The 26,004-nt window shown below is 56.4% G+C and overlaps 10 protein-coding genes and 2 non-coding genes across 12 annotated transcripts; 6 read left to right on the top strand and 6 right to left on the bottom strand.

Moving 5' to 3' along the window:
* GLRG_05115 (uncharacterized protein) lies at positions 1–426 on the top strand (the record flags this gene model as incomplete). Its single annotated transcript, XM_008095800.1, has 2 exons — positions 1–118; positions 218–426. The coding sequence occupies 2 exons, from the start codon at positions 1–3 to the stop codon at positions 424–426; spliced, it is 327 nt and encodes a 108-aa protein (XP_008093991.1).
* Positions 427–835: 409 nt separating this feature from the next.
* Positions 836–1,870, bottom strand: GLRG_05114 (ribonuclease HII; the record flags this gene model as incomplete). Its single annotated transcript, XM_008095799.1, has 1 exon — positions 836–1,870. The coding sequence occupies one exon, from the start codon at positions 1,868–1,870 to the stop codon at positions 836–838; it is 1,035 nt and encodes a 344-aa protein (XP_008093990.1).
* A 569-nt stretch (positions 1,871–2,439) lies between these two features.
* Positions 2,440–4,577, top strand: GLRG_05113 (cupin domain-containing protein; the record flags this gene model as incomplete). The annotated part of the gene is made up of 4 exons (XM_008095798.1): positions 2,440–2,519; positions 2,595–2,743; positions 2,802–4,391; positions 4,450–4,577. 4 exons carry the CDS (start codon positions 2,440–2,442, stop codon positions 4,575–4,577), a joined length of 1,947 nt encoding a protein of 648 aa, XP_008093989.1.
* Positions 4,578–5,502: 925 nt separating this feature from the next.
* On the bottom strand, positions 5,503–8,224 carry GLRG_05112 (root hair defective 3 GTP-binding protein; the record flags this gene model as incomplete). The annotated part of the gene is made up of 4 exons (XM_008095797.1): positions 5,503–5,786; positions 5,839–7,574; positions 7,648–8,079; positions 8,133–8,224. The coding sequence occupies 4 exons, from the start codon at positions 8,222–8,224 to the stop codon at positions 5,503–5,505; spliced, it is 2,544 nt and encodes an 847-aa protein (XP_008093988.1).
* Positions 8,225–8,898: 674 nt separating this feature from the next.
* Positions 8,899–10,000, bottom strand: GLRG_05111 (fructosamine kinase; the record flags this gene model as incomplete). Its single annotated transcript, XM_008095796.1, has 3 exons — positions 8,899–8,992; positions 9,063–9,750; positions 9,814–10,000. The coding sequence occupies 3 exons, from the start codon at positions 9,998–10,000 to the stop codon at positions 8,899–8,901; spliced, it is 969 nt and encodes a 322-aa protein (XP_008093987.1).
* A 302-nt stretch (positions 10,001–10,302) lies between these two features.
* Positions 10,303–10,390, top strand: GLRG_13126. Its single transcript has one exon. It is a non-coding gene; the product is annotated as a tRNA-Cys (tRNA).
* A 1,033-nt stretch (positions 10,391–11,423) lies between these two features.
* On the bottom strand, positions 11,424–11,783 carry GLRG_05110 (uncharacterized protein; the record flags this gene model as incomplete). Its single annotated transcript, XM_008095795.1, has 1 exon — positions 11,424–11,783. The coding sequence occupies one exon, from the start codon at positions 11,781–11,783 to the stop codon at positions 11,424–11,426; it is 360 nt and encodes a 119-aa protein (XP_008093986.1).
* Positions 11,784–15,639: 3,856 nt separating this feature from the next.
* Positions 15,640–17,202, top strand: GLRG_05109 (succinate-CoA ligase; the record flags this gene model as incomplete). The annotated part of the gene is made up of 3 exons (XM_008095794.1): positions 15,640–15,789; positions 15,934–17,083; positions 17,159–17,202. 3 exons carry the CDS (start codon positions 15,640–15,642, stop codon positions 17,200–17,202), a joined length of 1,344 nt encoding a protein of 447 aa, XP_008093985.1.
* Positions 17,203–17,593: 391 nt separating this feature from the next.
* On the top strand, positions 17,594–17,681 carry GLRG_13125. The gene has a single exon. It is a non-coding gene; the product is annotated as a tRNA-Cys (tRNA).
* Positions 17,682–19,109: 1,428 nt separating this feature from the next.
* GLRG_05108 (mitochondrion organization and biogenesis protein) lies at positions 19,110–19,856 on the bottom strand (the record flags this gene model as incomplete). The annotated part of the gene is made up of 1 exon (XM_008095793.1): positions 19,110–19,856. One exon carries the CDS (start codon positions 19,854–19,856, stop codon positions 19,110–19,112), a length of 747 nt encoding a protein of 248 aa, XP_008093984.1.
* A 1,077-nt stretch (positions 19,857–20,933) lies between these two features.
* GLRG_05107 (tat pathway signal sequence) lies at positions 20,934–22,546 on the top strand (the record flags this gene model as incomplete). The annotated part of the gene is made up of 3 exons (XM_008095792.1): positions 20,934–21,317; positions 21,378–22,133; positions 22,229–22,546. The coding sequence occupies 3 exons, from the start codon at positions 20,934–20,936 to the stop codon at positions 22,544–22,546; spliced, it is 1,458 nt and encodes a 485-aa protein (XP_008093983.1).
* Positions 22,547–23,256: 710 nt separating this feature from the next.
* On the bottom strand, positions 23,257–24,015 carry GLRG_05106 (calcipressin; the record flags this gene model as incomplete). Its single annotated transcript, XM_008095791.1, has 1 exon — positions 23,257–24,015. The coding sequence occupies one exon, from the start codon at positions 24,013–24,015 to the stop codon at positions 23,257–23,259; it is 759 nt and encodes a 252-aa protein (XP_008093982.1).
* Between the last annotated feature and the right edge of the window lie 1,989 nt (positions 24,016–26,004).

Here is a 26,004-nt window from a genome sequence, read left to right as displayed (position 1 = left end):
ATGTCTACACTGCCCTACCAGACATGGGACCTTTCGACGGCTGGCACCAAGCGCTCAGAATCGTACATCGAACTGAATACGTGGAAACAGAGGGCAACATCCAGACACGTCACCTCAAGTAAGATGTCGATCCGACATACTACAAGTCGCTGGTGCCCATCCACCGCAACAAGGAGAAAAAGTGATTTGGAAAAGGGATGGGCTTAGGCGATGTCAGTCCTGGTAACCTTCATCTATCAGCGGAAGGAGAATTCCGGCGGCGTGTCGAAAAGTCTCATCGATGCTCGGCCGATCATGCTTCGCACCCTTGAATACGACTTCTTCGAGCAGAAGATCCGCGCATTTATTCCCGAGGAGGGTATCCCTTGCCCTAAGCTTCTCTCGCCCACCGGGAAGGCTGCTCTGACTCAGGAGGCCTTCGGTTAAGATATGCTTACTGGCCGCCGTGGTCAGTATTGGAAGACACCGATTATGATTAGCAAGGTCACGGAGATGCAGGGCGGTGTGTTCAGTGAGACGGCGTTTTTTCGGTGCTGAAACAATGGTGGATGATCATGAGTAAAGAAGTCGGGGAGTTGATATAGGAAAGGCATCCAGTATACTAATAAAGCTATGGAAACAGTCTCAACTCAGAAATGATCTCCACAACAGTAGTTTCAGGCCCGCGTCATGAACTCTGCTTTCGAGGGGGTGGAGGGGATCAATAGTATAAAGTCATTCTCATCCACTCATACACACTCTATATCGTCGTACACAAGCCGCAGAAGCCGTCGGAGAGAATGTAAAGCAGGACAGGTGAAGATGGTTCTTATACTCTATTCATTATGTGTCACCTCTAGAACGCCTCCAGGCCAGCCGGCCTTCCGAACCATGTTCCCAGCTCATCGCCATCCTGCTCCCTATCGCCCGAAATGAAGAAGTCTGTCATCCGTGCCGTATCGTCGTCGTCCTCGACCGGCCAGTCTACCTTGAGACCCCCTTTGCCCTCAAGCATGTCCTTGGCCGTGCCCCAACTGAATCGGCACTCGGGGCCCCATCCAAAGACGGGATGCATATTAGACTTCATCCACGACACGCACCTACCATCTGACGGATACCCCGAACCCCAAGCCATGCCCTCCTCCACCACCGACTCAGGGGCTCGTGCCTTGTAGAGGACCTCTAGCGCGGCATCGCGAGTGACCTTGGCACAAACAGAGGCAGCCGACACACAAGGGTACAGGCTATCTGCCTTTTTCGCAACGGTGATCTTGGTGGCGGGGAAGAAGCGCTGGAGCTTAGCCTGGTAGGCGGCCGGCTGGCCAACAGTATCGACGTAGATCTCCTGGATGTTGACGCCCTGGGCGAAGACGCCCTTGATCAGCTCGACGGTGGCGTCCATTGCCTGGGCGTTGAGGTTGTAGTTGGCGCCGGGGCGCATCATGCCCGATGAGATGTCGCGGGCGCTAAGGGCCGAAATGGCAAAACCGCAGGACTCGGCCAAATCTGAGCCGGCGGTGCAGAGGGCCGCCATCAGTTGAGACCGAACGGCTGGTGTAAGCACCTTTGAGTCATCAAAGTGGTGGGTCTCGCGGAGCAATGGGTCAGAGAGGGGAATAGGGAGGTAGAAGACGCCATAAACCATGGGTCCAAGGACGGGACCGCGACCGGCTTCATCGACGCCGAGGCAGACCGGTGTCCCGGATGCTGGTGATTCCGAGGCAGTCTTAGTTGGTGATGAAGAAGGCGGGAGAAGTGTTGAAGGAACCAGAGAGAAGTATGTGTACGAGTCACCCGACAGAATCGCCTTATCGTTGATGGACGGGGGAATAAAGACATCCGCGACCGGGGTCTCGAGGGCGATGTCCTCGGCCATTTGAGAGTCTTCCATTGTGAACCGAAGTCGCCCTGAAGGACCGCGATGCGTCTGGAGCTGTAGGTCTCAGGTCGTCGAGGGGCAAGTAATTGCACTGCGGGTATCCCAGTATTTAACAGTCCAGCACACCAGAAATCTAGAAAGTAAATGAATACGAGCGAGAAACGAAGTCGTGGAATGAATTGTTCAAAGAGTATCCGTAACCTTGGATTAGACGGGTGAGAACTATTAGTGGCGGATGCTCTGGGCGCGTCTAGATTGATGGAGACGCGTCGAGCCGTTAATGCGCCGCCCGGTCCACTCTCCACCCCTGTCAGCCCAAATCCGCCAGGCGCCCACTGTAGTCCCTCGAAGCAGGAGCACCTCGGTGCGGTGCGCGTTCCACCGTCTAAAAGTTGCGCGCCTCAACATTACCGCAACCCAACCATCTTGTCGGGGTAAACACGGCGACCATTGGGTTCACAACGTCGCTCTTTTTTTTTTTTTTTTTTGGAACAATACCCACCGGCTGTCAGGACCAGGCCGCATATCTCGTTTCTACCTAGTGGAAAATCGAGTAATTGCTGAAAAGCTCCATAGTCGTGATGGCACCACCGCGTCAGAGCAACGTCCGGCGTCGCGAAACGTCAACAGGCGACTTCCACGAGCTTGGAGTGAAGGGACGGTACGTCGCCACGCGCCCGCTCGAGAGCTGTGATAAACGCAGGTCGCGCCCGAGATTGAACTAACATCCCTTTAGAAAGACTGGAATTGAACTGCCCGACACCGGCGTACGTGACGAACATGGCATGCAACCCATCGACGGATTATTCTCCTCGCCGGAGAAGGACAATAGATCGCCCGGCGACGACATGACGCGCGGCGAGCAGGACATGGAGCTGGAATCGGGTGAGTTTGTCTACGAGACTACAGTGTTGCGCGTTTTCTAACGATGCCTGCGTGCCAGAATCCGGCCCTGGACCTGCCTCCATCATGAAGAACCACCCTCGCCTTGTACCCCGGGGAACTTCCCCACGCAAGACCAACCTCGGATCGCCCGCGATGCGGCACCCCAGCTTCGGGCCTTCGTCATCGCCGACCCGGCTGTCGCCCAACCGAGGATCGCCTCCTCGGTTGCCGCCCAACCGTGGTAGTTCGGTATCTCGTCGTCTCGATTACGGTGGTCCTGACAAGGGCGCCAGAGGCCCTAACGGAGTGAATGGTCGCGCTCTCTCGACGGAGGACGAGGAAGACGAGGATGCTGTGTCGCAAGCTCAGAACGGATCGCCTGTGGAGAATGGCGATGAAGAGTCGATGCAGATGGTCGGCATGGACGGGGATGATGAGCCAGAACCTGAGTCGGTGACAGGAGCGCCGGATGCTGAAGAAGTTGACGTCGAGGAGTCGGTAGCAGAGGCACCGCAGCCTATCAAACGCAGGGGTCGTCCGCGCAAGGCCCAGTCACCCGTGGAGGAAGAGGCTGAGGAGGCGCCTGCAGACTCCGGCCATGAATCGGAAGAGCAAGCACCCGTCAAAAGAAGAGGTCGCCCGGCCAAGGGCAAAGGCAAGGCCAAAGCAGACGAACCGGAAGAGGAGCCCGAGGCAGAGGCCAGCGCCTCTAGGCGCAGACGCTCACGGAATTCTAACGCAGATGAGGTCGAGCAGGAAGAAGCGGAGGGCCGCTCATCGAAAAGACAACGCACAGAGCCCAAGAAGCCAACGACGGGAAAGCGCGGACGCCCCAAGGCCGATCCCAGGAAGGAAGAGGGAGGCGAGTCCAAGGGCGCCGAAGCCGACCCGAAACCCAAGGGCAAGCCCGGTCGCAAACCGAAAGCCGCTCTTGGCGACGACTCGATTCTCGGCGTCGTGCAAAAGGGGCCGCCCATGCCCAAGGCACGCGGCCTGGTCTCGCAAAAACGACAGCAGGACCCTCACGCAGTCACTCAAACTAGATCCGGCCGCCAGTCATACCGTCCACTCGCCTTCTGGAAGAATGAACACGTTACCTACGACGAGGACGAGGCATTTGAGGACGGCAAGAAGGGTGGCAGGTTTCTGCTGCCGAGCGTCAAGGAAATCATCCGCGTTGAGGAGGAAGAGCGCGAGGCGCGGAAGAGCAAGAAATCAAAGGGCCGCAAGGCCGCCGTCAAGGGCAGACGGCGCCACGCTGACTCCGACAACGAGGAGGAACCGCCCGAGCCGTGGGAGCAGGATCCCGGCAGCATCGAAGGTGAGATCGTCGTCTGGCAGCCCGAGCACGAATTCAACCCGCCCGCCATCAACGATCAGGTCGAGGTCGATGAGGACCGGATCGCTGTGGCGGCGGGGGCTATCCAGACGCGCGACATTAGAGATGCGACGTTCCGTTTTGCCAAGACGCTCAGCTTGCCCTTCTTCGGCTCTGGCGTCGTCGACCTCCCGCCGGGGGCGGAGAAGCGGCCCAAAAACTCGCGCAAGATGCAGATGGTGTTTTTTGTATTCCAAGGCAAAGTCCTGGTCACGGTTCATGAGACCCAGTTCAGGATCGGCGCCGGCGGAATGTGGTTCGTGCCGAGGGGTATGTCCTTCTCACATCTGCGCACATGAAGTAGAGCACCTCGCTAACAATCGTACAGGCAACTACTACAGCATCGAGAACGACTATGAGACGCCCGCGCGCATCTTCTTTGCCCAGGGTTGTGAGATTAGCAACGGCCTGTCGCAGGGAGCGGGCGGCTCCCAGGACACAACCATCATGGGTTGAGCGCTGATACCCTGATGGAGGTATCGGGCAGCTAATATGGTGGCGGCTCTCTCTTTCACCGGTCTCAGTTACTGGCGGCGTGTGTTTTGCAAGATATCCATGTCCTCCTTCGTAGCAAGCTCCCTCGTTCTTATACATGTCTTTTTTTTTTCAGTAAATTCTTTCTTGGATTGGGTTAGCAGCGGCGGCAATGGTCGTCCTCCAACGTACGAACGACCTGCAAGGAGGGTGGGCTTGGCAAGCCAGTGGGAGACGGGCGGAGAGTCGTGCAGACGCGGCATGTTGTGATATGAGCTAGTTAGGACAGTTACGAGGCGTAAGCGGCATTTTGCATCGAGCGGCATAATCATACCAAGATGAACCATAATATGCGCTTGCATGGGAGCCAAAGACGAGAACAACCGACGACTCGACGAGCTCCAGAACTTCGATGGGTGGGCTCGCGACCCGGGCCGGGTTGTGCCAGGTCTCATGCCCAGGTCAGACAGAGACGGCTGCGCCCAGCGAAGTCTGAAAGCCAAACCGCGTCTCTGGCCAGAAAGGTTGGAGCTTATGGACTCCCTAGTGATGCTGCTTCCGAGCAGATTCGACGGCCACACAGTTCTACATAATGAGGGCTCGGGGTCAGCCTTCCGGCAACCAGTCATTTGCACATTGAACTTCAAGCTGTCTTCCCGCACCAGGTATAGACGAGCTTGTGTGCCAAAGGGTTCGCAGTTCGGGGGTCAGCGTCCCACCTTTAGACGTATATCGCTGTGCACCAACATGCAGTACATCACATTCACTTGGCCGCGGGCGTAAGTGCAACGTATAGACATTATATCCTTTCTGTTCCCTACTCATGCCCTCAGTGAGCTCGCTCGTCTAGCGTCCGGACCGCAACGCGTGTTTCAGCTGTCATGAACAAGACAACACCAACAGTAATCTAGATGTCATCAATATCATCCTCGGCTCTCTTCTTCTTGCCCCGACTGTCGAGCGCATCCAAGCTGATGGAGTCGCTGTCGCGACCGGGCATCGCCAGCGCCTGCCGCGCAGTGTCCGAGTTCTCAATGAACTCGCGCAGCTTCTGCTTGCCGATCTCGACGCCCTGGTTAGCGGCCGCGTTGGCCATCTGGTACATGGGGCCGAGCATGTTGAGCGTATAGGCGACGTAGGTTCCTCCGGCAAGCAGGATGAGGAAAATAAAGAGGAACGGATTGCGTAGCACTGTCTCATGTCAGCATGATCCATGGGCGCGTGTCATGGAGGGGGTACTCACCAGCGACAATCTCGTTCCATCCCAGCGCCACTAGCAGGGCGTAAAAATACAGAGGTACCTGGGCGACACCGCCGATGGCGCTGCGCTTGGCCTCAACATAGACGCCGTCGGCCGTCTTCTTAAACCTGATGACAAGATCCTGACGCTTACTTTCACTGAGGACAGTCATCTCCTCCTCGAGACTTTTGCCGTCTTCTTCATCGACACCGCCAATCGGCGTCAGGTCCTCCTCGTCGCTCGGCTCAACGCCACGCGGTTGGTTGCCGATCCACGCAGGCAGATCGGGGGGGCTGTAGCTCTCGGCAAGCTTAAATTTTGACAACAGGGGAATGAGGGTCAGCGTAGACTCCCGCGCCTTGGTGTAGATGCCCTCAATATCATCAGTGGGTCTCCATATCCTGGGCACGCCGGCGTCGTCATATCTGAACTTGTCCTCAAAGTTTTCTCTCAGCTTCAACAGGATGTTGCCCTCCATGACCTCTTCCTCAATCCTCTCACGCAAAGCCACCCAGCTCTTGCGTCTGAGTCGCCAGAGACCGATCTCAACCTCATCCTCGGTGGCCTCGAAGCTCTTAGCTCGTTCGGTGAACCTGCTTTGCGCGTCCTTGACGATGTCGACGAAAACGGTCCAGATGCGGTCCCAAAGATCCTTCTCCGTGGGCTTTTCGCCCGTTTCGGGGGCGCCGGAGCCAGCCCTACCAGAGCCGAGCTTGTTGAACTCGAGACCAATCGCATCGCCCAAACGGGACTTGACCCATCGCTCCACCCTCGTGGCCAACCGGCGCATCTCTTCCTTGCGCAGCTTACCGCTCACATCGTCCAACTCCTTCTCAAACAGCCCAGACTGCGACTTGAAGTTGGACCAGGCCACGCCAGGAATGACAAGGCTCTCGGCCTCGCTCTGGAATGACCCAAGCGCCTTCTTCTTTTGCTCGGTCACAATCTCGGCAAATTCGTAAGCGGCACCGGACTTTTGACCAGCCTTGACGGCGCCAGACACGGCTTCGCTGAACGAGGCGATTCCAGACTTGTGCGCTGCGGACAGCTGTGCGTTATAAAGCGTCTTGAGCCGACCGTCAATCTTGGCTTCTAGGTCTTGACGCTTGCGGGCGTAGACGCCCTTGTGGTATCTGCTGGCCTGCACTTCAAATGCCTTCAGGCACTTCTGGCGAGAGTCACGTCCTGTGTTGCCGAGATCGGCCAGGACGGTGGGCTTGCCGGACCGAGCAGCCTCAGACTGATTCTCCTCGAGGGGCACGATAGCATTGTCGAAGCCGATCAGGACCTCGCGCGAGATCTCGTCGCAACGGAATTGGGCGAGTAACTCCTGTTGCGTCGGCAGATCGAGATCCTTGTTGTTGACGATCTGGTCCCAGATACCCTCTGCGTAAATTGAGAAACCGTCGGCGGGAATGCGTCGGTGGTACTCGGGCAGGAACACCCCCCCTTCGAACTCCTGGGTGCTAGCTCCAGGCGTGCGATGCCCCGCAGTGAACCTCCTCCCCAGGTTCTGGATCTCGGCGGTGAATTTATCGGCCTGCAGGATCTTGTGAGGGAGCGCGGCGAACGCAAAGTCGAAGTAGTCTTCGATGCGCGAGTTTTCGAGGCCCTGGGGCTTGGAGATGGAAGACCAGATCTTACTCAGGTCCTGCACCAGCGTGTTGCGCAGGTTCGCAAGGGGCGTCGTGCCGAGGTGATCTCGGATGACGAAGAACAGCAGAGATCTCAGGCTCGACCTAGGCGGCGTGTCAGAAAGCTACCAGTCTACGTTTTTATTTTTCTCTGTTCTTTTTTGCCCAGATGACTTACTGTTTGTCCTTGAGGAAAAGCTGCAGGTTGACCTCGAAGACGGTCTTGAGAAGACCCATGTTGGCGCCGTTGTACAGGCCGACCTGCGTCTCCCAGAGGTTGACAATGAGTACCTCGCTGGTTGCCAGGGCGAAAAGGGCGCTCTTTCTCTCAAAGTCCTGGTCCTCGCCACGCTCACGACCATCGGTACCCTCGACGTCCATGACGAGGATGTTCTCGGCCATGCCGGCCTCCTTCTTGTTCTTGGACATCCAAATTCCCTTGGTGGTCTGCTGGCGCATCGTCTCGGACATGACGGAGAACTCGGTTCCAAAGAGGTTGTTCAGCAGTGTCGATTTGCCGGTAGACTGGGAGCCGAAGACGGAGATGAGGTGGTAGTTGAACCCCGCCTCGGCGACGCGCACTTTTTGTAAATATGTTGCGACATTATCACTGGGAAGTAAGGGGTTAGCATTCAATCACGGTCGGCAGAGCTCGAGTCGTACTTGAATTCTTTCTGATCGTCAATAACCTGGATGCCATGCTCGTAGTTCTTGGCATCCAGCTCTTCGCCGACACCAGCAAAGTGGCCGTTCATGGTTGCAGCAACGGATGACGCAAATGATTGTGGAGAGCGAGAGTCGGTTGGGCTATCTTCTCATTGTCGTTCTTAAGAAAGAATGAGAGAAAAGGGAGAGGGCCAGCGTTTTTCGTCTTCGCCGTCGGGGTGTCGGGTGCAATGTAGCAAGCAACAGGGGCGAAAGTACGCTCAGAGGTGGTGGCAGCTGCGAGGGAAGTGACCAGATCACAACCCTTGATCAACTGGCCTGCCATGGGCCGTTAATCTTGCTTTCCCACCAGGCCGGGCTGGCTTTAGAGCGCAAATGCGCCGGACAAATGGTTGGTCCGTGCAGTCCCCCCCAACGAGTGGCCAGAAATAGGCTCCGTCTCAGGGCAACCCCCCCTGGCATGTGAATCCTCTCCACACCCCCCTACAAATCCCATGAAAATCATCGGACGGCATGATGGCAACGTGGGGAGGGCGTGACGAGCAGTGACTGTTTGCGACCCCTATCATGGGGCACGCCATCACCTCCACTCCATAATGATGATCAAGAACATCACCCGAGATCACTCGGCCCTGCAACCAAGAGCTGTCATTCTGGTGGTTGCTAGGTACTTAGTCAAAATGCTAACTACTAAAGTTATGGTTTCCGGCGGCGCGGGCCGACTTTGGCGTGCAAGCCATCCAACACTTTTCGCATGATGGCCTCAACTGTACTTGGAAATCAGCTTCTTCATAATCGCCATCGCGCCGCTACGGTAACCCCCGCCGAACATGGCGTAATGGTTGAGGTGGTGATACCTGCGACATGTCAGAGAGGGGCATTCATTCACAGTCACCATGGCAACGCAAGGTGGGCGAGTGGACTTACAGCTCGTAGAGCGCAACCCGGTCGTCCCATTCCACTTTCGGCTCGGCCTTGGGGACCAGCTTGTTGTACTCGTTCCAAAACGTGCTCCCGAATCCGCCAAACATTTTCATGATGCCCAGCTCGTACTCGGAATGCCCGTACACGGCCGAAGAGTCGTACACCACCTCCTCGGCGCCACCCTTGCCGCCGATGCGACCCCGGCCATGGTTCCCGCTCCAGAGATCCCCGTGCACAACCACCGGCTTCATACCCTTGACGTGGCCGTCGCCGATCAGCCGCGGGACGACTCTGCTGGCGACCGTTTCCACGGCCTTGGACAGCTCCCCGTCGGAGCCGTTGTGCTCGGTTCCGGCGCGGAGGATGCTACGCAGCCTGTTATCGGCGTAAAACTCGGCCCAGGACTCCTTCCACGAGTTGTCTTGCGGCGTCGAGCCGCAGCACGTCGTCACCGGGAAGCCGTACATGGGCTTGTCAAGGCCTTCCGGGACGGGCGCCGTGGTCGTGTGCATCTTGGCGAGCTTCGCTGCCAGGGAGAGGCCGGAGCCGCCGGCTGCGGATGACCCCAGGTCCAGGAAGTCCGTCACCAGGAAATGCTTGCCCGGCGATGCCTGGCATTCTCCGTGGGCGTACGATTTTGGGCAAAAGTTCGGGACGGCATTGTGGACTGCGTTTAGCGATTCATGCTCACCTGCGGCCTGTCAACGCTCGTCCATCCCACACTGGGTAGCATCATCTTCCGAGTCAAACTGACCTCTGAACATGACTTCTGCATCTTTCCCCATCCCCGTCTTGACGAAGAAGTTTACGGGCTGGCCATCGACGACGGATGTGAGTTTGAACGACGACGCAAAGCCAGAAGCGCCATGCGACGCAATCTTGGTCTGCTCTGGATCCAGATGGAGAGCTTCAATGAGTGCCGGATCTACGTTGGGTGCCATTGCTTATAAGACAAAATGTTTCTCAATCTGATGCGGAAGGTTGGAGCATTGACACCGCTGATAGAGAGCTCTTAAGCTCAGTTACACACCAGCAGCTCAACTCAACCCTTGATGAGCTTCGGGTGACGTAGAATCAGAAGGGGCCTCCACAACAAGCTGCAGCACACACACCACCACCCACCAGTGACACACCACCAGCCCCACCACAGATCCACTTTCTGACCATCTTTACCACCATTTCTCCAACTCAGGCCGTCTTGAGAGCTTTTTCGAGTTGCCCTGTCAACTTTTCATAACCATCGGGATCGATAGCTCAGTGGTAGAGCGAGAGATTGCAGTTCCTAAACAGCAACCATCTCTAGGCCCCGCGTTCGAACCGCGGTCGGTCCTTGGCTTTTACTTTTTCGTGACTTGTTCCTCTTCTTCATGTAGTCGTCATTCACGTATCATGCATCTATCTGACCTCGTGCTTTTTTTATTGTGGGTAAACCTGCCTCAACGTGTTACCTACTACATGCTTTTGACCTTGATATTCCCGGCCTTCGAATCCGGCCCCAGTGTGTGCGGGACTGTGAAGAACGGCGCCGGGATGGGGCCGAGAACACGTTCCGTCCATGCCTCAAGACAGATTGGACAAACCACGTCGTGTATCGTGTGAAATGCGTAAATAGTATCTTTCGTATGATATTTCCTTTCTAGCGCCTCTGCACAGCCATAATCTATCGTCAAATCGACCAGGAATCCAACTCCATACCATTACTTCGTATGGGACACCAAGTGGCGTCCGCAGTACACCAACATCAAAAGACCCGCTCTCATCCTCATCTCGAAGCACCGTCTCGAGGCATAGTTCCCTCAGCAGCCACCAGAACAGAACCTAAGAAGACGCTGTTTGGCTGCTTCCCCATCCCGCCTGACCGGCTGACAAGCGGGAGCCAAATTCCAGCCTTCGGCCCCTATCAGTACCCCAACTTTCCCCCAACTTTCCAAGCCCAGGCCAAGAGCGAGCACGCCAACCACATGGTTCCAAGAGTTGTCCCCTTCCTATCAGTTCCCCAGACTTAGGACTGCACCAGCCCAACGGAACAGTCTCCCCCGGCAGGGCGCCCGCCGGTGCGTCCTAAACCGTCCAGCGACTGCGACCCAAGGACCCTTTATCTACATCCCAAACCCTAAATCTAGACTGTCAACCGCACTTGCGCTACTGCGGCAGCAGACTCTCAACGAGAGTCAGCTTCTTGGCGTCCGGGGCAGGATTGAGGGGGTTTTTCCAACCTTCCCGAAATGAAGGGCCGCCGGCCTGTCGGACAGAGAGAGAGGCAAAGAAAGGAACAGTCCAGACCCCCATGCGCCAAGAGGCTGCCGTGGTAACGTGGCCCAGATCTGGTCAGCCCGCCGCGTTGTGTCGACGCACCCGCTTCCTCTAGACGGTTTCCGTCTCTCGAACCAGGCGGTGAATGTTGGTGACAGAAACTCCGTCCGAGCTAGCTCTGCTTTCTCGAGAATAGACGCTGAGGTTCGCGGTCGAGGACGTCGCTTGACGGCGGAGGGGTTCGAGGTCTGATTCGGCCCCTCGTCGTAGGGTCGACGTTTGGCTCCCCTTTCTCAAAACGTTATGAGTGGGCGCAGAGGTCGGAGCTGTTGCCTCTGGCGCGGTCGTCTTCCAATGCTCGCCGTTGCCGTTCCAGCAGGCGGAGCATGGGCATTGGGGGCTGCGGTTGATGGCCGGCGGCGGGGTGCAGTGGCGCTTCCACCAACTAAGGGGCTTCTGCTCGGAAGACATTGTAAGGGCGAATGGGTGAAGTGGCAGTGTCGACGAGATTATTCAAGTGAAGGTGAGAGATCAAGAAACCGCAGAACCAAGTCTAGACTCAGGGTACAAGTAGGGATCGACTGGAAGGACAAAAGTCGAACGGTGTCCCCTCAGGTTGCAAAAGATAAAGTGCCCTTGACACGAAGGCAAGATACGAAGGCAAGAAACGGAATGGGCATGGAAACTACCCGGGGAGAGGGGGATGCTCTTGGGGAGGGGGACAGGTAAACTTATATACACACGATAACGAGATCTCCGAGACAGTGGCGCCGAGCCGGGTCAAAGAGAACGGCTTGTGGGACCCTTTACTTATGGCCTGCATGTGCAGCTGGGTGTACGACGGCCTTGTACTTGCAAGGCTTGACGCCGAGATCTGGACGAGAACCTCACTGGCTTGCCTAGCACAGCTGGCTACCGCCGCCGGCGCACATGCGAATGCGCCACCACACACGGGTTGTCTCTTGCTGGTAAGGCGAGGACTCTGTTGCTGCTCTGCATACCACAAGAGTCAGTCGAACCCCCTATAAAGTAGATGATTTGAAAATATGACATGGTAAGAAACAAAAAGTAGCAAAGAATATGGCTGTGACCCGGTTTCGGGGCCTACAAATAGAGTAAGTATTGGTACGTACTGGTTTTGTTGGCTCGGAACTGATTCGGAGAACTTCGCAATGTTTGTACCCGCTTTTCTTCATTTTCCTATCTTCAACATACGACGTGGATCCTCTGCTATCATGAAATCGGATTTTCCGTCGAGGAATTCGAGAGCTTCCGATGTTGTGCTGGCCGGTGCCTCATGTTTCGTGGCCATCTTGCTGCAATGTTGTGGGCGCAGGGGGTGCAGTACACGCGCTCTGTTGCCATGCAAGGTGAGGATCATCCTGTCGATCGAATGTTGGCTGTAGAAACTATGCAAACTCTTCCGAGATCACCATTGTTTTGTCGAAGGAGACGCTGAAAAGGCACGTTGTATCGGTTCGGTTGAGAGTGGAGGCCAGGAATGAATAGCAAGGAGAAATGGCGGCTCCTCCCGACGACGGTGCTGAAGTCCAGACCGACCCCGTCGTCGAGGCCCAAGCATGGAGCAAACCACAGGTAGCGTCATGGACCCTTGCACATGCGGGAGACTGTCGGCATGTATCCGTCGGAAGGGCTCCAGCTAGCATCAAGCTAGAAAATTTCCATGAAGGGGAGAAAACAGAATCGGAGTACATGGGGACGCTATTTCCGGTGCCGGGGTGTAGGACGGGGGGCCTAGGTTCCCTTTTTACGCGGACGGCAACATGCTATCGAACCTCACGGTGGAGAACCTCCGTTGTGGATGCCCTTCATCCGAGAACCGCAATAGCCGAATGGGTCTCCATTCTGGGCCGACGGATGCTGTATGTGGAGGCACCTCGGGGTTGGGTCTGGGTTGCGGAGTGGAATGGCCTGATCAGCAAATATGAGATATACGCGTTGACACAAATATGTCTTTCGCGGGGTTTGCTTTTCTCTTCTTCCGTCCTCTTCTCTCCTCCTCCTCCCCCTCCCCCTCTTCTCTTTCTTGACAGAGTGCACCACACCTCAGAGCAATAAGTGCTGTTGAGTCAATATGAGAGCAGCACGAAAGACCAAGACAGGGGTCATCCCAAAGTCGCAACAAAGAACGGCCATGCAGTGCACCTTGCATCTCTACGATCAGCCACAGCAGCACCGTTGAATCCAATCATTGTTTGTTGGTAATACATCGTACATCCTTTAGGAATCCGATTCCGAGACGACCGCCACAACTGGCGAGTGGCCCTTGATCTTGAAGGGGATCGCTCTCCATGGAACAGGCCTGACCTTTCGATCCTTCTCATGGATTCAATTGTCGATCTAGCCTAGCGGTCCGCATGATGATCGCCTTTGCCGACGACTCGTCTGAAGTGTTGCTTCATGCTTGGACAACCTCAGCCATCCCAGCTTTATTACGGACCAGCACCCACATATATGCTGGGCAGGTATGACTTCGGATCGAGCCAAAGTTTTCCGCTCGCATGCCTCGTTCTTTGGAAATGCAATGAATGCTTCCCAGCGTTCTACATACTGGCCCCATGTGTCCGCCTGGCACAATCACGGTTCGCAGAGCGCATGCAACGCCCAGCTTGCGTTACCTAAGAATCCCTTCAGTCGACCACCCAGCGTCCCGGGAGTCATAACCGAAACGCATAATACCGAGGAATACCGTTCGTTCCAGGTATCCTGCTACACCTTGTCGCCCACGGTGAAAGCTGTCAGCGGGAGCGCCGCGCCCAATATCACCTCCCAATGCGAAGCGATGCCGAGCCTACCAAGCCGATTACTGTCAGTCCTTCCAATCGTACTTGCCATGGTAGACAACGCCAAAAGAGAGCTTGGTACGACATCGATGAATGCAATGAGTGTCAAGCACCGAACATGCGGCAAGATCGGCATATGGTGGCATTCAAGTAGAGGGCTTCGGCTGCATATTCTACGACTGGTCATGAGCTTCTTCGCGATACTTATCAGCCTGACAGTGATTCGGAATTTGAGGACGAAAAGTCCGCATACGTATACACTGGTGCACATATGCCGATCCTGGTCGGTGTATCAGGATGGCTCTGATACGGCAGGATTTGGCTACGAGCCTGCCTCACAGCCCCATCATGAAGGGCGAATTAACTAACATGACCATCGGCTTTTTGAGCAACTATTAAGTTCTCAGAGAACAAGGTAAAGTCAGCAGTCATTGTAGGTTGTTATGCCAGCAGAAGTGGGCGATTCGACTGGTGAGTCCCTAGCCTGAGTTGGAAACATCTGAAACCCATGACATCTCGCTGACTGCACTAGTTGAGAGTCTTTAGACTATATTTCAGCGAGAGTTGGAATCCATCTGTCAGCCAGAGTATATCGTGTACTCTTGTGAGGGCGTGGCGAAGTCACCCTGAATGTACCAATATTTGTCTCAGTTGGCACATGGATTGGCAGGGCTGAAATCTTGGGAAGTCGGATGAGGACAAGGTCTGGCCAGAGATGAGTTTGCCAGAGAATGTCTGTGAGTCGGCTTTTCATCGACCAAACCAATGCCTGTACCTCTAGATCAGAACACGGCGTTTCTCGAGGAGAACGTGACAGTGTCTGAAAAAAAGCGAGGTGAAGAATTGACGCCACATGATCAGCTTGCAGATGCGCCTCCTACAGACACGTGGCTCACGGTTGGTGCGAATGTCTTGACAGATGCACGGGTCCAGAGCTCGAGCCACGTAGAGCCGCTTTTACCGGATGGCCTCCGGAAAGTCACGGAGCCAACCCGTTCTTCGGCTCTTGGGCAAAGTGACGCGCCTCCTGCAAGAAAAAGTGCAAAAAAAAGAAAAAGAAAAAATTACGGCTGATGAGTTTGTTCTAGATCTTTCTAAGCCCATAAGATATCAGCCTTGTAATTTCTGTGGTTTTATTGTGAGCAAGGCGGTTTTCGCCAGAGTAGTCAGAGCCTAAAAGCGGCGGCTAACTGGTGTACTAGCTCGGCTGAAGGAATAACCACAGCACCGGGAATTTCCGCGGACCCTTCCTGCGGACCCGAAACTCGGTTTTCCAGTTTGAGATTGCTTGGAGATAGCGCTTTCCTGCAAATCCAATTGCATCACAGCACAAACCTACAGGACTTTTTTTGTCGGTCCTTGTTCCTTTCCCCTCCTACGAAGCGCCGCATCATCCCACACCCGTAGGGATCTCCGATTCAATCACTCCATTGACGGCGCACCTCTATTCCTCTTACTCGAGTCCTCGGTCTCGAAGAACCTTACCCCTTGCTCGCGACACGAATACATAAACCTCTTCAGTCATGTTCAAGCTCGGACGCAGCCGTTTGGCTTCTGCCATCCAAACTTCCTCGAGGGTCGCCGCCTCGCCTGCCAGATTCCCAGGTCTCGCGCAGCAACAAAGAAGAAACCTCAGCATCCACGAGTACCTTTCTGCCGACCTCCTGCGCCAGGTAAACACCCATACCCGCACCCGCGATTGAAAACGCCCCACTCCCCTTTTCGTTGGGAGAGGCCAGGTTTTCAATAGAGCTTCCCACGAACTCGTAGATGGACGATCGCGATGGCTAACGTATGGACCTGGTCCGTCAATCTAGTATGGAGTCGGTGTCCCCAAGGGTTCCGTCGCAAAGTCTGCCGCCGAGGCCAAGGCCATCGCAAAGGAGATTGGTGGTGAGGACATGGTCATCAAGGCCCAGGTCCTCGCTGGTGGACGTGGAAAGGGCACTTTCGACAACGGCCTCAAGGGCGGTGTTCGCGTCATCTACTCCCCTACCGAGGCCGAGATGTTCGCCGAGCAGATGATTGGCCACAAGCTCATCACCAAGCAGACCGGCGCTGGCGGCAAGCTCTGCAACTCGGTCTACATCTGCGAGCGCAAGTTCGCCCGCCGCGAGTTCTACCTCGCCATTCTTATGGACCGCGCCTCCCAGGCCCCCGTCATCGTCTCCTCGTCCCAGGGCGGCATGGACATCGAGACGGTCGCCAAGGAGAACCCCGATGCTATCATCACCACCAACATCGACATCAACAAGGGCGTCACCGACGAGATCGCCCGCGATATCGCCGTCAAGCTCGGCTTCAGCGAGCAGTGCATCGAGGACGCCAAGGACACCATCCAGAAGCTCTACAAGATCTTCCTCGAGAAGGACGCCACCCAGATCGAGATCAACCCCCTCTCCGAGACCTCTGACCACAAGGTCCTCTGCATGGATGCCAAGTTCGGCTTCGACGACAACGCCGACTACCGCCAGAAGGACATCTTCGCCCTGCGCGACACCACTCAGGAGGACGCCGACGAGGTCCGCGCTGCCGAGTCCGGCCTCAACTTCATCAAGCTCGACGGTGACATTGGCTGCCTCGTCAACGGTGCCGGTCTGGCCATGGCCACCATGGACATTATCAAGCTGAACAAGGGCACGCCCGCCAACTTCCTCGACGTCGGTGGTGGTGCCACTCCCGCCGCTATCAAGGAGGCCTTCGAGCTCATCACGAGCGACCCCAAGGTCTCCGCCATCTTTGTCAACATCTTTGGTGGTATCGTCCGTTGCGACCTCATCGCCCAGGGTCTCATCAACACCTCCAAGGAGCTCAACCTCAAGATCCCCATCATCGCCCGTCTGCAGGGTACCAACGTTGAGGCCGCCCACGAGATCATCAACAACTCGAGCATGAAGATCTTCTCCATCGACGATCTCCAGACCGCTGCCGAGAAGGCCGTCCAGCTGTCCAAGGTTGTGAAGATGGGTAAGTCTTGGCCCCCTCTCCCTCCCGACGAACCCTCGAATCCACTGAAGCATTGCTAACGGAGATGATTTGCAGCACGCGATATTGACGTCGGCGTCGAGTTCACCCTGGGTATCTAAAACTCCTGCGTCGTGTTTTGGACTGGCCTCGCCCTGTACATTAATTAACATAGCCCTAGGTTGAAGGACCTAGCACTGGGTGCCCAAATATCACTTTTGTGTTCAAATGCCATTCTCGCGTTATCCAAACCACTCTCCCTCTGTCTCGCTGTGATGCTCCGACGTTTAGCTCGGTTCTGCCCCGACCCCTTGTCAGTACAATGCCACATGCACAATTTGCTAATCAAGCCTCCGGCCCCACGTCACCGAGCATGCCCTGCATGCGTGGGTATCCAACCACATGATGCACATTCGCACCTCTGCTTTCCGCATGCGCGAGAGCCTCCATGAGACCACATTGTGACCGGACGGTCAAGCGATTCAGCTGACTAAGCACTCGTCCCGCTCGCAAGGATCGATAGCTCAGTGGTAGAGCGAGAGATTGCAGTTCCTAGACAGCAACCATCTCTAGGCCCCGCGTTCGAACCGCGGTCGGTCCTTGAAGTTCCTCTTGAGAATCCTTTTTTGACCGTCCCTTCTCGGGACAGCTCACTCAGCAGCCCTAAGGGCGTGTTATCGTCGTCGTTCCGATCCAACTTACTGAGCTGCCTTGTTGAAAGAGTCGAGTCATTTACGCGCTCACAGAGTACATGAGTAGCAGCCACGGCGGTCATCGTGTCAATATGTTTATGTTACGACAACCTGCAAAGAGTTCTTACTCTTAATGGTATACATGAACAAGCCCTGTGTTCCGATTTGTATATTTGTGACGATCTCCTTGCCTGCTCGCCAGCTGCCTTCGTGCGTAGCCTGGAGTCCATCTTCCGACTTCCTTGGGACACATGGACGGGACATATGGTCCTTTGGAAATGCTGTGCGTGTCTTCACATACGGCTCGCCGTCACTTCTCTCAGCTCAACTGTCATAGGTTCCCAGTTTGGTGCACCGAAGCGGTTGCCGCCACTCCGACCCTGGCTGGGAAAAAGCCAAATCAGAAGCCCAAAGCTATGAGATCACAATTCTGAAGCGAACATATCAATATCTCGGCCCGTTTCCGCTGTCGATTGCCGGCTTCATTGACCCGGAAACCCTTGAGGTCATCCTCTTCCTTCACGAGCAAGGGCCTCCGCAGAGGCTACTCCAAGGGTGGACGAGACAGGAAATTTCTCCTGCCGATAACGAGTAGGCAGGTCCCAAGACCAAACTCCCGAGACAGACCGACAATGAAGGAGCTTGTCGAGTATGAGTGGTTCACCGAGCAATCGGAAGATACTCCGGTGTCTGTACCCGCCGAGGGTTGCCTTGCCTTTCAACCAACCGCCTGGTGAAAACTCGAGGACCAACACGGGAGAATAAGCGCCGTGATCGGGCGTACAGTGGCGCTAGGTACCAAGCACTGATCGAGTGCCAGTATTCACTTGCCATATCGTCCAAGACTCCACAACCAAGCCACTTAAGGAGCAGCGCAACGGCCAATGCAGGAATAGCCTCCAAGGGCCCTAGTTCTCTGCAGTACGACCAGGCGTCACGGTGCAGGGGGGGGCGAAGAAACCTTGGGATGGCTTCAGGAAATGTGCCAGTCAGAAAGAACATGAAGCTTCGGACCCCGGAAACAACAAACCAGGCTGACGAGATTCCAAATGGTGCTCGACATTAGGTTCGGGTCCTTAGCGGACCATACAATAGGAGACGGGTGGGTGGAAGAAAATAAAACAGCTGGACTGAAGGAACCGTTGACAGTCAAATGAGTATGAAAACCAGAATCAAACCAGAATACAACTTGATGATTTCTGTTTATTATTTGTGGCATAGTTTCGATCAATATTGGATTTCGAGGCTCCATTTCCGCCCGGTATTTAAGAGCTGGGATGGTCATCGGGGTATTCGAGCCGTGCGAACGCGAGAAAGAGATTCGGCGCCCCTGGCGACTACAGAATCGTGTCAGACAGCTTCCGCTGTAACCTCTCCCCGGCGTCTTCCTCCGCCTCCTCTTCCTTCCTCCGCTGGATCGCCGCCTTGCGGTTCTCGTGGTACGACGGGTCGCGCGTGACGCCCTCGCGGCGCCACTTGCTGGGCGGCTTCATGCCCAGCTCGGCGTACCGCGACCACACGCTGACGCCGCGCCGGAACCAGCGCTCCTGCCGATCCTCCTCCTCCTCGGGCGACGCCTGCCACTTGCTCTTGAGGATCCTCCGGATCGCCTCGGGCGACACCTGGAACTTGTCGGCCAGCGTCCGGAGCGTGTACTCCTCGGGGAACTGCGCGTGCAGCGCCTTGATGCCCGCGATGGCGTCCGGCGAGAGCCGCTTGCGCGGGTTCCAGCCCTCGGGGAACTTCTTCTTCAATGCCTCCTTCTGGATCTGCCAGGGTTCTCTTTTGGGCTTCGCGCCGTCCTCGGGGTCGTCCTCGCCGGCCAGGCCGTCCCTTCCCCTCCTGTCCTTTGTTGCGTGGTTTCTCTCCGGGAGCACCGTGACGGGTTTTCTGGGCCCTTTCCAGTCGCCATGTCTACTATAGGCCGTCGAGGTCGCGAATGTTGATTTCTGGCCGAGCTGCAGAGCGTGGGGGTTCTTAAGGTGCTGGGAAAATCTCGTTGCGACGGCGGGTTCGGAGGCGACCGTTTGCGAAACGCCCTGTAAGAAAAGCCTTAAAGGGCTCAATCTACATGAGCAGAACATGGTTGGCTTGCGGGATCTCGTAGACTCGGATCGGAATGGGAGATGTCGAGAGTCGGGGTGTGGGATGTGAAGTTGTCAAAGGGGGCGTTTGCGAAAAAGTCAAGCTCGAGACTAATTAGTTCAGTCGCGCCTCTGAACGACGGGACGGGGCTCGAGGAAATATGGGGCCATCGCAGGGGCGGCCCGGGGGAATGGTGCCGCTGCGCCGGGCGCCACCGGTACTTACTGCAGGGAGGAGGGGCTGTCAAGCAACTGGTGTTAGCTCTGGACGGAAAGCTGCCAAAGCCAATTAGATCGCCCTCCCGTTTTTAACTTCACTTTGCGCGATAGCTGACCCGGACTCGAACTCGGACTCTGTCGGCTCGTCATGGGCCCACCGCAACTAGTTGCTAGCTAGTTCACCTTCTCTTACTCTGTCTCTTGGGTTTTCCTCAATCAGCCCGGCACATCTGCCTTTCATAGACGCCACTTCCGCTCTCCATGTCGGATTGGGGAAGGGGGTGGTGGCGAGATCATGCACGTACAAACATCACGGCATCATCCATGTTCTCGGCAGCCTCTCGCTGTGCGGGGATTCACAACCCGTATACCGCCGACCTTCTCTTCCCAACCTTATGACTACTGCCATTCCCTAGCAATGTCAGTTAGGCGTCAGTGTCAATCCCTTATTCGCTAGCAAGCCGTGTTTCATTCCCTTACCCGAAAAGGTAACTATCTCGCTCTGCTCGTAGTAGAAGTGCGGGGTGCCTCGGTGCTGTTCACCTAGACATAGGGAAACCTATATCTGGGCTTGGTGACCTTGAAGTTGGAAGGGAACCTAGTTGGTTCTATATCAGCAGTTTTGAGACTGTTGTTTAAGTATCCGCTCTTTGAACTCGATAAAATCATTCCGCTCTTATCTTCGTTTTGTCCCTGTTCACTGTGTCGTCCACCTACACTGCCGTGTCTCATCAACCTTCTTTTCCTCAAATCTAGTCTCAGTCAAAGCCTTGTAGTTAGTCCTCCTGCTCTTCGGTCTCTGGTTGACAACCCTGGCCATACTATTGAGTACCGTTACTCGGACAGTCCAGGGCAACAATGGCTGGTATCCTGTGGTATAGAGGCGAGAAGTGGCGATCCGTCTGGGACTACTGGTTCAAGTGGACCGACCAACATCTCACGGGCGACGACCTCCGTCCCATGATCTACACCTACGATGAGCTGGGGGCAAAAGCACTTGACCGACTGGATGAGATATCGCCGCCGGAAAAGCCCTCGCCACCTAGCGAGAAGGTCGACATTGCTCCGGGCCCGAAGCCCAACCGAGACCTCTACGCTCTCTTGAGAGACAATGCGGGCTCTGATGAGACCCTCGGAAAGCTATGGAGCGAAGTCAACACCATACCCGACTGGGTCGACTGGGCTCAGATCGAGCGAGGTCAGGAGGTATTCCTCCGCTATGCCGGACCTGCCATCTTCGCTGTAAGCGCCCCCCTCCCCCCCAAAGTCCGTCTCACACAGAATCTCATCAACACCGCACAGCTCACGTTCCAGTCCCTGGTCGGCGGCATGGGCAGCCGCCGGGTGGTCGAGACGCTCTCCCGCACCGGCGGCTTCGGCGTCAAAGTCACCCGCCGCCGCCTCCTCGAGACCTTCCAGCACATCCTCCAGGTGACGCGCGACCTCGCCTCTATCCAGCCCGGTGGCGACGGCTTCGCTTCGTCTCTGCGGGTCCGCCTTCTCCACGCCGCTGTGCGCCGCCGCATCCTCGCCCTCGTCGCCGAGCGGCCCTCGTACTACGACGTCCGGGCCTGGGGCGTGCCCGTCAACGACCTCGACTGCATCGGCACCATCTCCACCTTCTCCGCCACGCTCCTCTGGATAGGCCTCCCCCGGCAGGGCATCTACCCCACCCGCGCCGAGGAGGCCGACTACCTCGCGCTCTGGCGGTGGGTCGCCCATATCATGGGCACGCCGACTGACGCCTTCGCGTCGCCGTCGGCGGCGCGGGCCATGATGGAGTCCCTCTTGGCGTCCGAGATCGAGCCGTCCGATACTTCCCGTGTGCTCGCCAACAACGTCCTCTCCGGTCTGTGCGACCAGCCGCCCTCGTACGTGTCGCGCGAGTTCCTCGCCGCCGAGACATACTGGCTCAACGGCCCGAAGCTCGCCCGCGCGCTGGCCGTCGCCCGGCCGCCCTTCTACTACTCCTTGCTCATCGTCGGGCATTGCATCTTCTTCATGGCCATGTGCTACTCCCGCCGTCTGTTCCCGCACTGGGACACGTCTCGGAACGAGGTGAATGAATGCCCCCTCCCCAGTCCCCCGCCCTTTTCGGGGTTTTCCCGGGCCAAACCTCGACTAACACCGTTCGTGAAACAACTAAAAAACAGAGACTCAAGAAAGCCCTGTTCAACCTGACGGTCTACAAACCTGAGCTCGGCGCTCTTGGCAGAGAGACGAACTTTGACTTCAAGTACATCCCGACCCTCGACGTCATGTCCACCGAGGCAGCCGCCCGGTCCCACAACGTCACCCCGTCCGTACAGGGTCCCGCCCTCGCCAGCCGCCGTGTGCGCAACACCGAGCGCCGGAGCCTCGTCGTGTTCCTGGTCGCCGTCACCGTGGCGGGGCTGCTCGCCTGGCTGGGCGTACGGAGCGCCTCGGCGCTGCTTAGGAGGGCCGCTGGAATGGTTTCACTTGACCTCTAAGACAATACACACATGTGATTATATGCGTAGAGACACGTCATGCCAAGTCGAAACCAGGAACTCCATACCAAGTCGGAGCAGCGTGGGCCACGGGCTGATCCCGATCGGACTTGATCCGGCACCCGACTCCCCTCCCCTCTCGACTCGGCCTCGCGGCGCAGATCAATTATGTGCGAAGATCAAACACAGTCTGGGGCTGGGCGTCTTTTATGGAGAACGCTGTAACGATGACGGCCCCGATGGCATAAACGTCTTTGCCGCAGATTCTTGGGGGTACCAGGCATAACACGCAAGAACCGCACACTGAGACATGAGGGCCCACATAAGACTTTCTTCTTTTTGCTTGTGTGATAACAGTCAGCTTTCTTGATTTCGCAGCCTTTGGGCCGCTCGCGGAAGGCAGCTCTAGTGTACATGTAAGGTGTGCTTGTGGGCAACACCGCAAGATAAGAAACTTTTTTGGACCTGGCTTCACGGCCATCAGAAGCGACAGTGTGTAGTGTCGAACCCATCCAATGTAATAATAATAATAACGGCCCTCCCTATACCCTGTCCAGTATACGTGCCGTAGTCTTTCCCAAAACGCCGTCGCAAAACCCATGTCAAGATGCTAGATGCGTGCCATAAGCCCGTGTCACCGTACTCCATATAGTACCTCAACGCCCGAGCGAGATAACTCTTGTAAAATAAGATGAAAAGCTAGGAATGCCTTATGCGTCGTGCATCAGCTCAACCGGCGGGCGAGAGGTGTGCGCCATGATGGTCTTTTGGTTGTCGATGGGGCTGAACTCCATGGGCTCGTCGGTCATGTCCTCGAGGCAGATGGCCGGGAGGTCGGGGCTGGTACCGTTGGCGTCGGGCTGGTAGAGCAGGGTGGAGCTCCTGCTACGGGTTTGCCGGGAGCCATCGACGGGGCTGACGGGGGTCTGCATGCCCGTCGGGCGGTGGTGGAGCTTGGCAAGGGCCTCGGCGAGGTCATCGGCGTGAACCATCTTGTTGGGAGCGTCCTCCAGCTTCATCTCCCAGCCGTGGGGGGGCGAGGGAGGGGGCGAGATGAAGAAGAGCTTGCCGGCGTCGGGGAGGGCAAGGTGGCGGTCGGTGACCTCGACGGGCGTAGGCTGGCCAAAGTAGACGCGGACGCGCTCGCCCATGACGGCTTCACCGTCCCAAACGCGGCGCACAGCGATGGCATCGTCCTCGGAGAAGAAGGAGACGAGGATGCGGCGGAAAGACTTGAGGGGTGCCCACGAGTGGATGGGTGCCGTCTTGAGGACGAGGTCGCGGATGGTCTGGAGGTTGTCGGGGCGGAAGATGGAAGTGTCGTTGAGGTTTGTGAAGAGCAGAGTGTTGGTGGGCGGCGTCGGCTGGACCAGAGGCGGCAGGGAGGAGAGGTCGAGAGACAGCGACTTGTTGGAGCCAGTTGACCGCCTTGAGAAGATGGGGCGGGTGTCAGACTTGGGCGACTCCATTTTGAGCGGTTGTATGTGTGTGTGTGTGTGTGATGTGGTTGGAGTGTGACGGTGTGATGGCGGATGCGACAGAAAGCGAGAACCACGAAGGCTTGTTACTGCGTTAATGATGCGGTGTGCTTCTTGGTTGGCATTCAACAATGTGCAGAGTAGATGTATATGCGTCCTGTTTGTTTGGTGCTGGAGTTGGAATGCAAGATGATGGAGGTTGGCGGGCGGTGGTCTTGGTTATATGTTTGGGCGTACCTATGAGGGTGGCTTGGCTGTCGCCATTGGCGACTACTGGGCCGGGTGGAGCATGAGATAGCATCCATACACTACTTACACTGCCCAGCGGCTAGCGTACAGAGTATCCGGTGTTTGTGTGTGTGTGGATGGCTGAGTAGAGTGGTGGGAGGGGAGGGGTGCGCGGGCAGGGTACAAGGTGGACTCGGAGAGCAGGTAAGTTTAGGTACGGTGGGTGAAGGGTGTGTGCAAGTCCCGCCCGCCCGTGGCGTTGCGTACGGTAGTACCTAAACTACGGATACATACTCCGTACAGTCAGTACCTTAGTTGTCTGGTCTGTGTGATGAAACGGCAAGGCCACACGGACTCGTGGGGGGTCCGTTTGGAGTTTCGCCGCCTTGTAGCCGCCGCAGCAATACCTACCTATGAAGCGTATTCGAGCAATACGTGTACATGCAGGCTTAGAGAGGCTGGAAACTCGTGCGATACGCCTTCCGTTATTTATCTGTTCCTTTTGCGGTCACGCAGTGAGAGTGCACCGGGGCAGCGTCTAAGTGGAGAGGGATGGTGCAGTAAGGCAAGGCGCTTGATGGTTTGCCAAGGTTGATTGATTGGCGCAGACGAGGAACTGTCGGGATCATATGAGAAGCGACACCTTCCATCGCGATGTAGAGATTGGCTTTCTCTATTGAATGCTTGTGTTACCTCGTCTAGTAACTCTTCGCGGAATGCGAGGTATTGCCAGGCACCCAGGAATGCATGGCAATCAATGCATGCTACTAGCTACTAGGTAGGTATGCCTACCATGCAACTGCGAGGACGAGCGGGAAGCGAGCACAGAGCGCAGAAGGTACATGGCGTCGGGCCATTTTACTGAGTAGCCAGCAGCCAAGCAGGGACTAGTAGCACTTGCTGACCTGAGGCTGTGCAAAAGTAAAGAGAAAAAAATTCAGAGGAAACCAAGGGTTTTCTTCTTCTTCTTCTTCTATTTTCTGCCCGCTCCAGTCGGCTTGGCGTCTGGTGGCCAGACGCATTCCAAGGAGTGCCTGCCGGAGTTCAATATGTGTGCACTACCGATCCAGCATACCTTAAGGTAGTCTAATATACCGCCCTCCCTTTCCATGCCGTGGACGAATCGACGGGCCGGTGGTTCGGTCGCCCCGCTTGGAGTCGAATTGTCCAGAATTCCATTCGCCACCTTGGTCGTTTTGCCTGCCTACGATACAACGCCGTCACGCGCCCTGATCCCGCATCTTAACGGATGAGCTAAGCAAACGCCGGACCGGGGTACGTACTGTTACGGTAGCGTTGCCATTTCTCAGTCGCTAATTTCCACTGTGATGACTTTGCCGTGCGCCGCCAGGGCAGTGCTGTCTGAGAGTCTTTTGAGCTTTCAGTCAAGCGTGGACCTTGCGTCGTTGCTGCCAGCTCAAACCTCGCACGCCTCCTCATGTATTCGTCCACGACACGACCATTGTCGGCCTGTCATTACGGTGGCTACCTCCCCCCCCCCCCCCCCCACATCATACGCTTAGCGGGCTCAGTTCTCTCTCTTCAACAACAGCAGGGCGCCCGGGGCACGAACAACTTCTCTCAACTGCTGGGGAAACAACGCCCCGACCCGCTAATTCGCCGCAGCGACAACACTCCGCGCGCATCGCCCGTCCCTCACCCCTGTCAACCGTATCCTTCCACGTCCACATTCACCTCGTCGTTTGGTCTCGCCCTTGGATCCCTCTTTGCTTCCCTTCTCGTACGTCTCCC

Source organism: Colletotrichum graminicola (assembly GCF_000149035.1).
Source record: "Colletotrichum graminicola M1.001 genomic scaffold supercont1.17, whole genome shotgun sequence".
In the NCBI taxonomy this organism is placed as follows: domain Eukaryota; kingdom Fungi; phylum Ascomycota; class Sordariomycetes; order Glomerellales; family Glomerellaceae; genus Colletotrichum; species Colletotrichum graminicola.
Note: the sequence above shows the minus strand (reverse complement) of the source record. Positions and strands in the feature narration are given on the sequence as shown.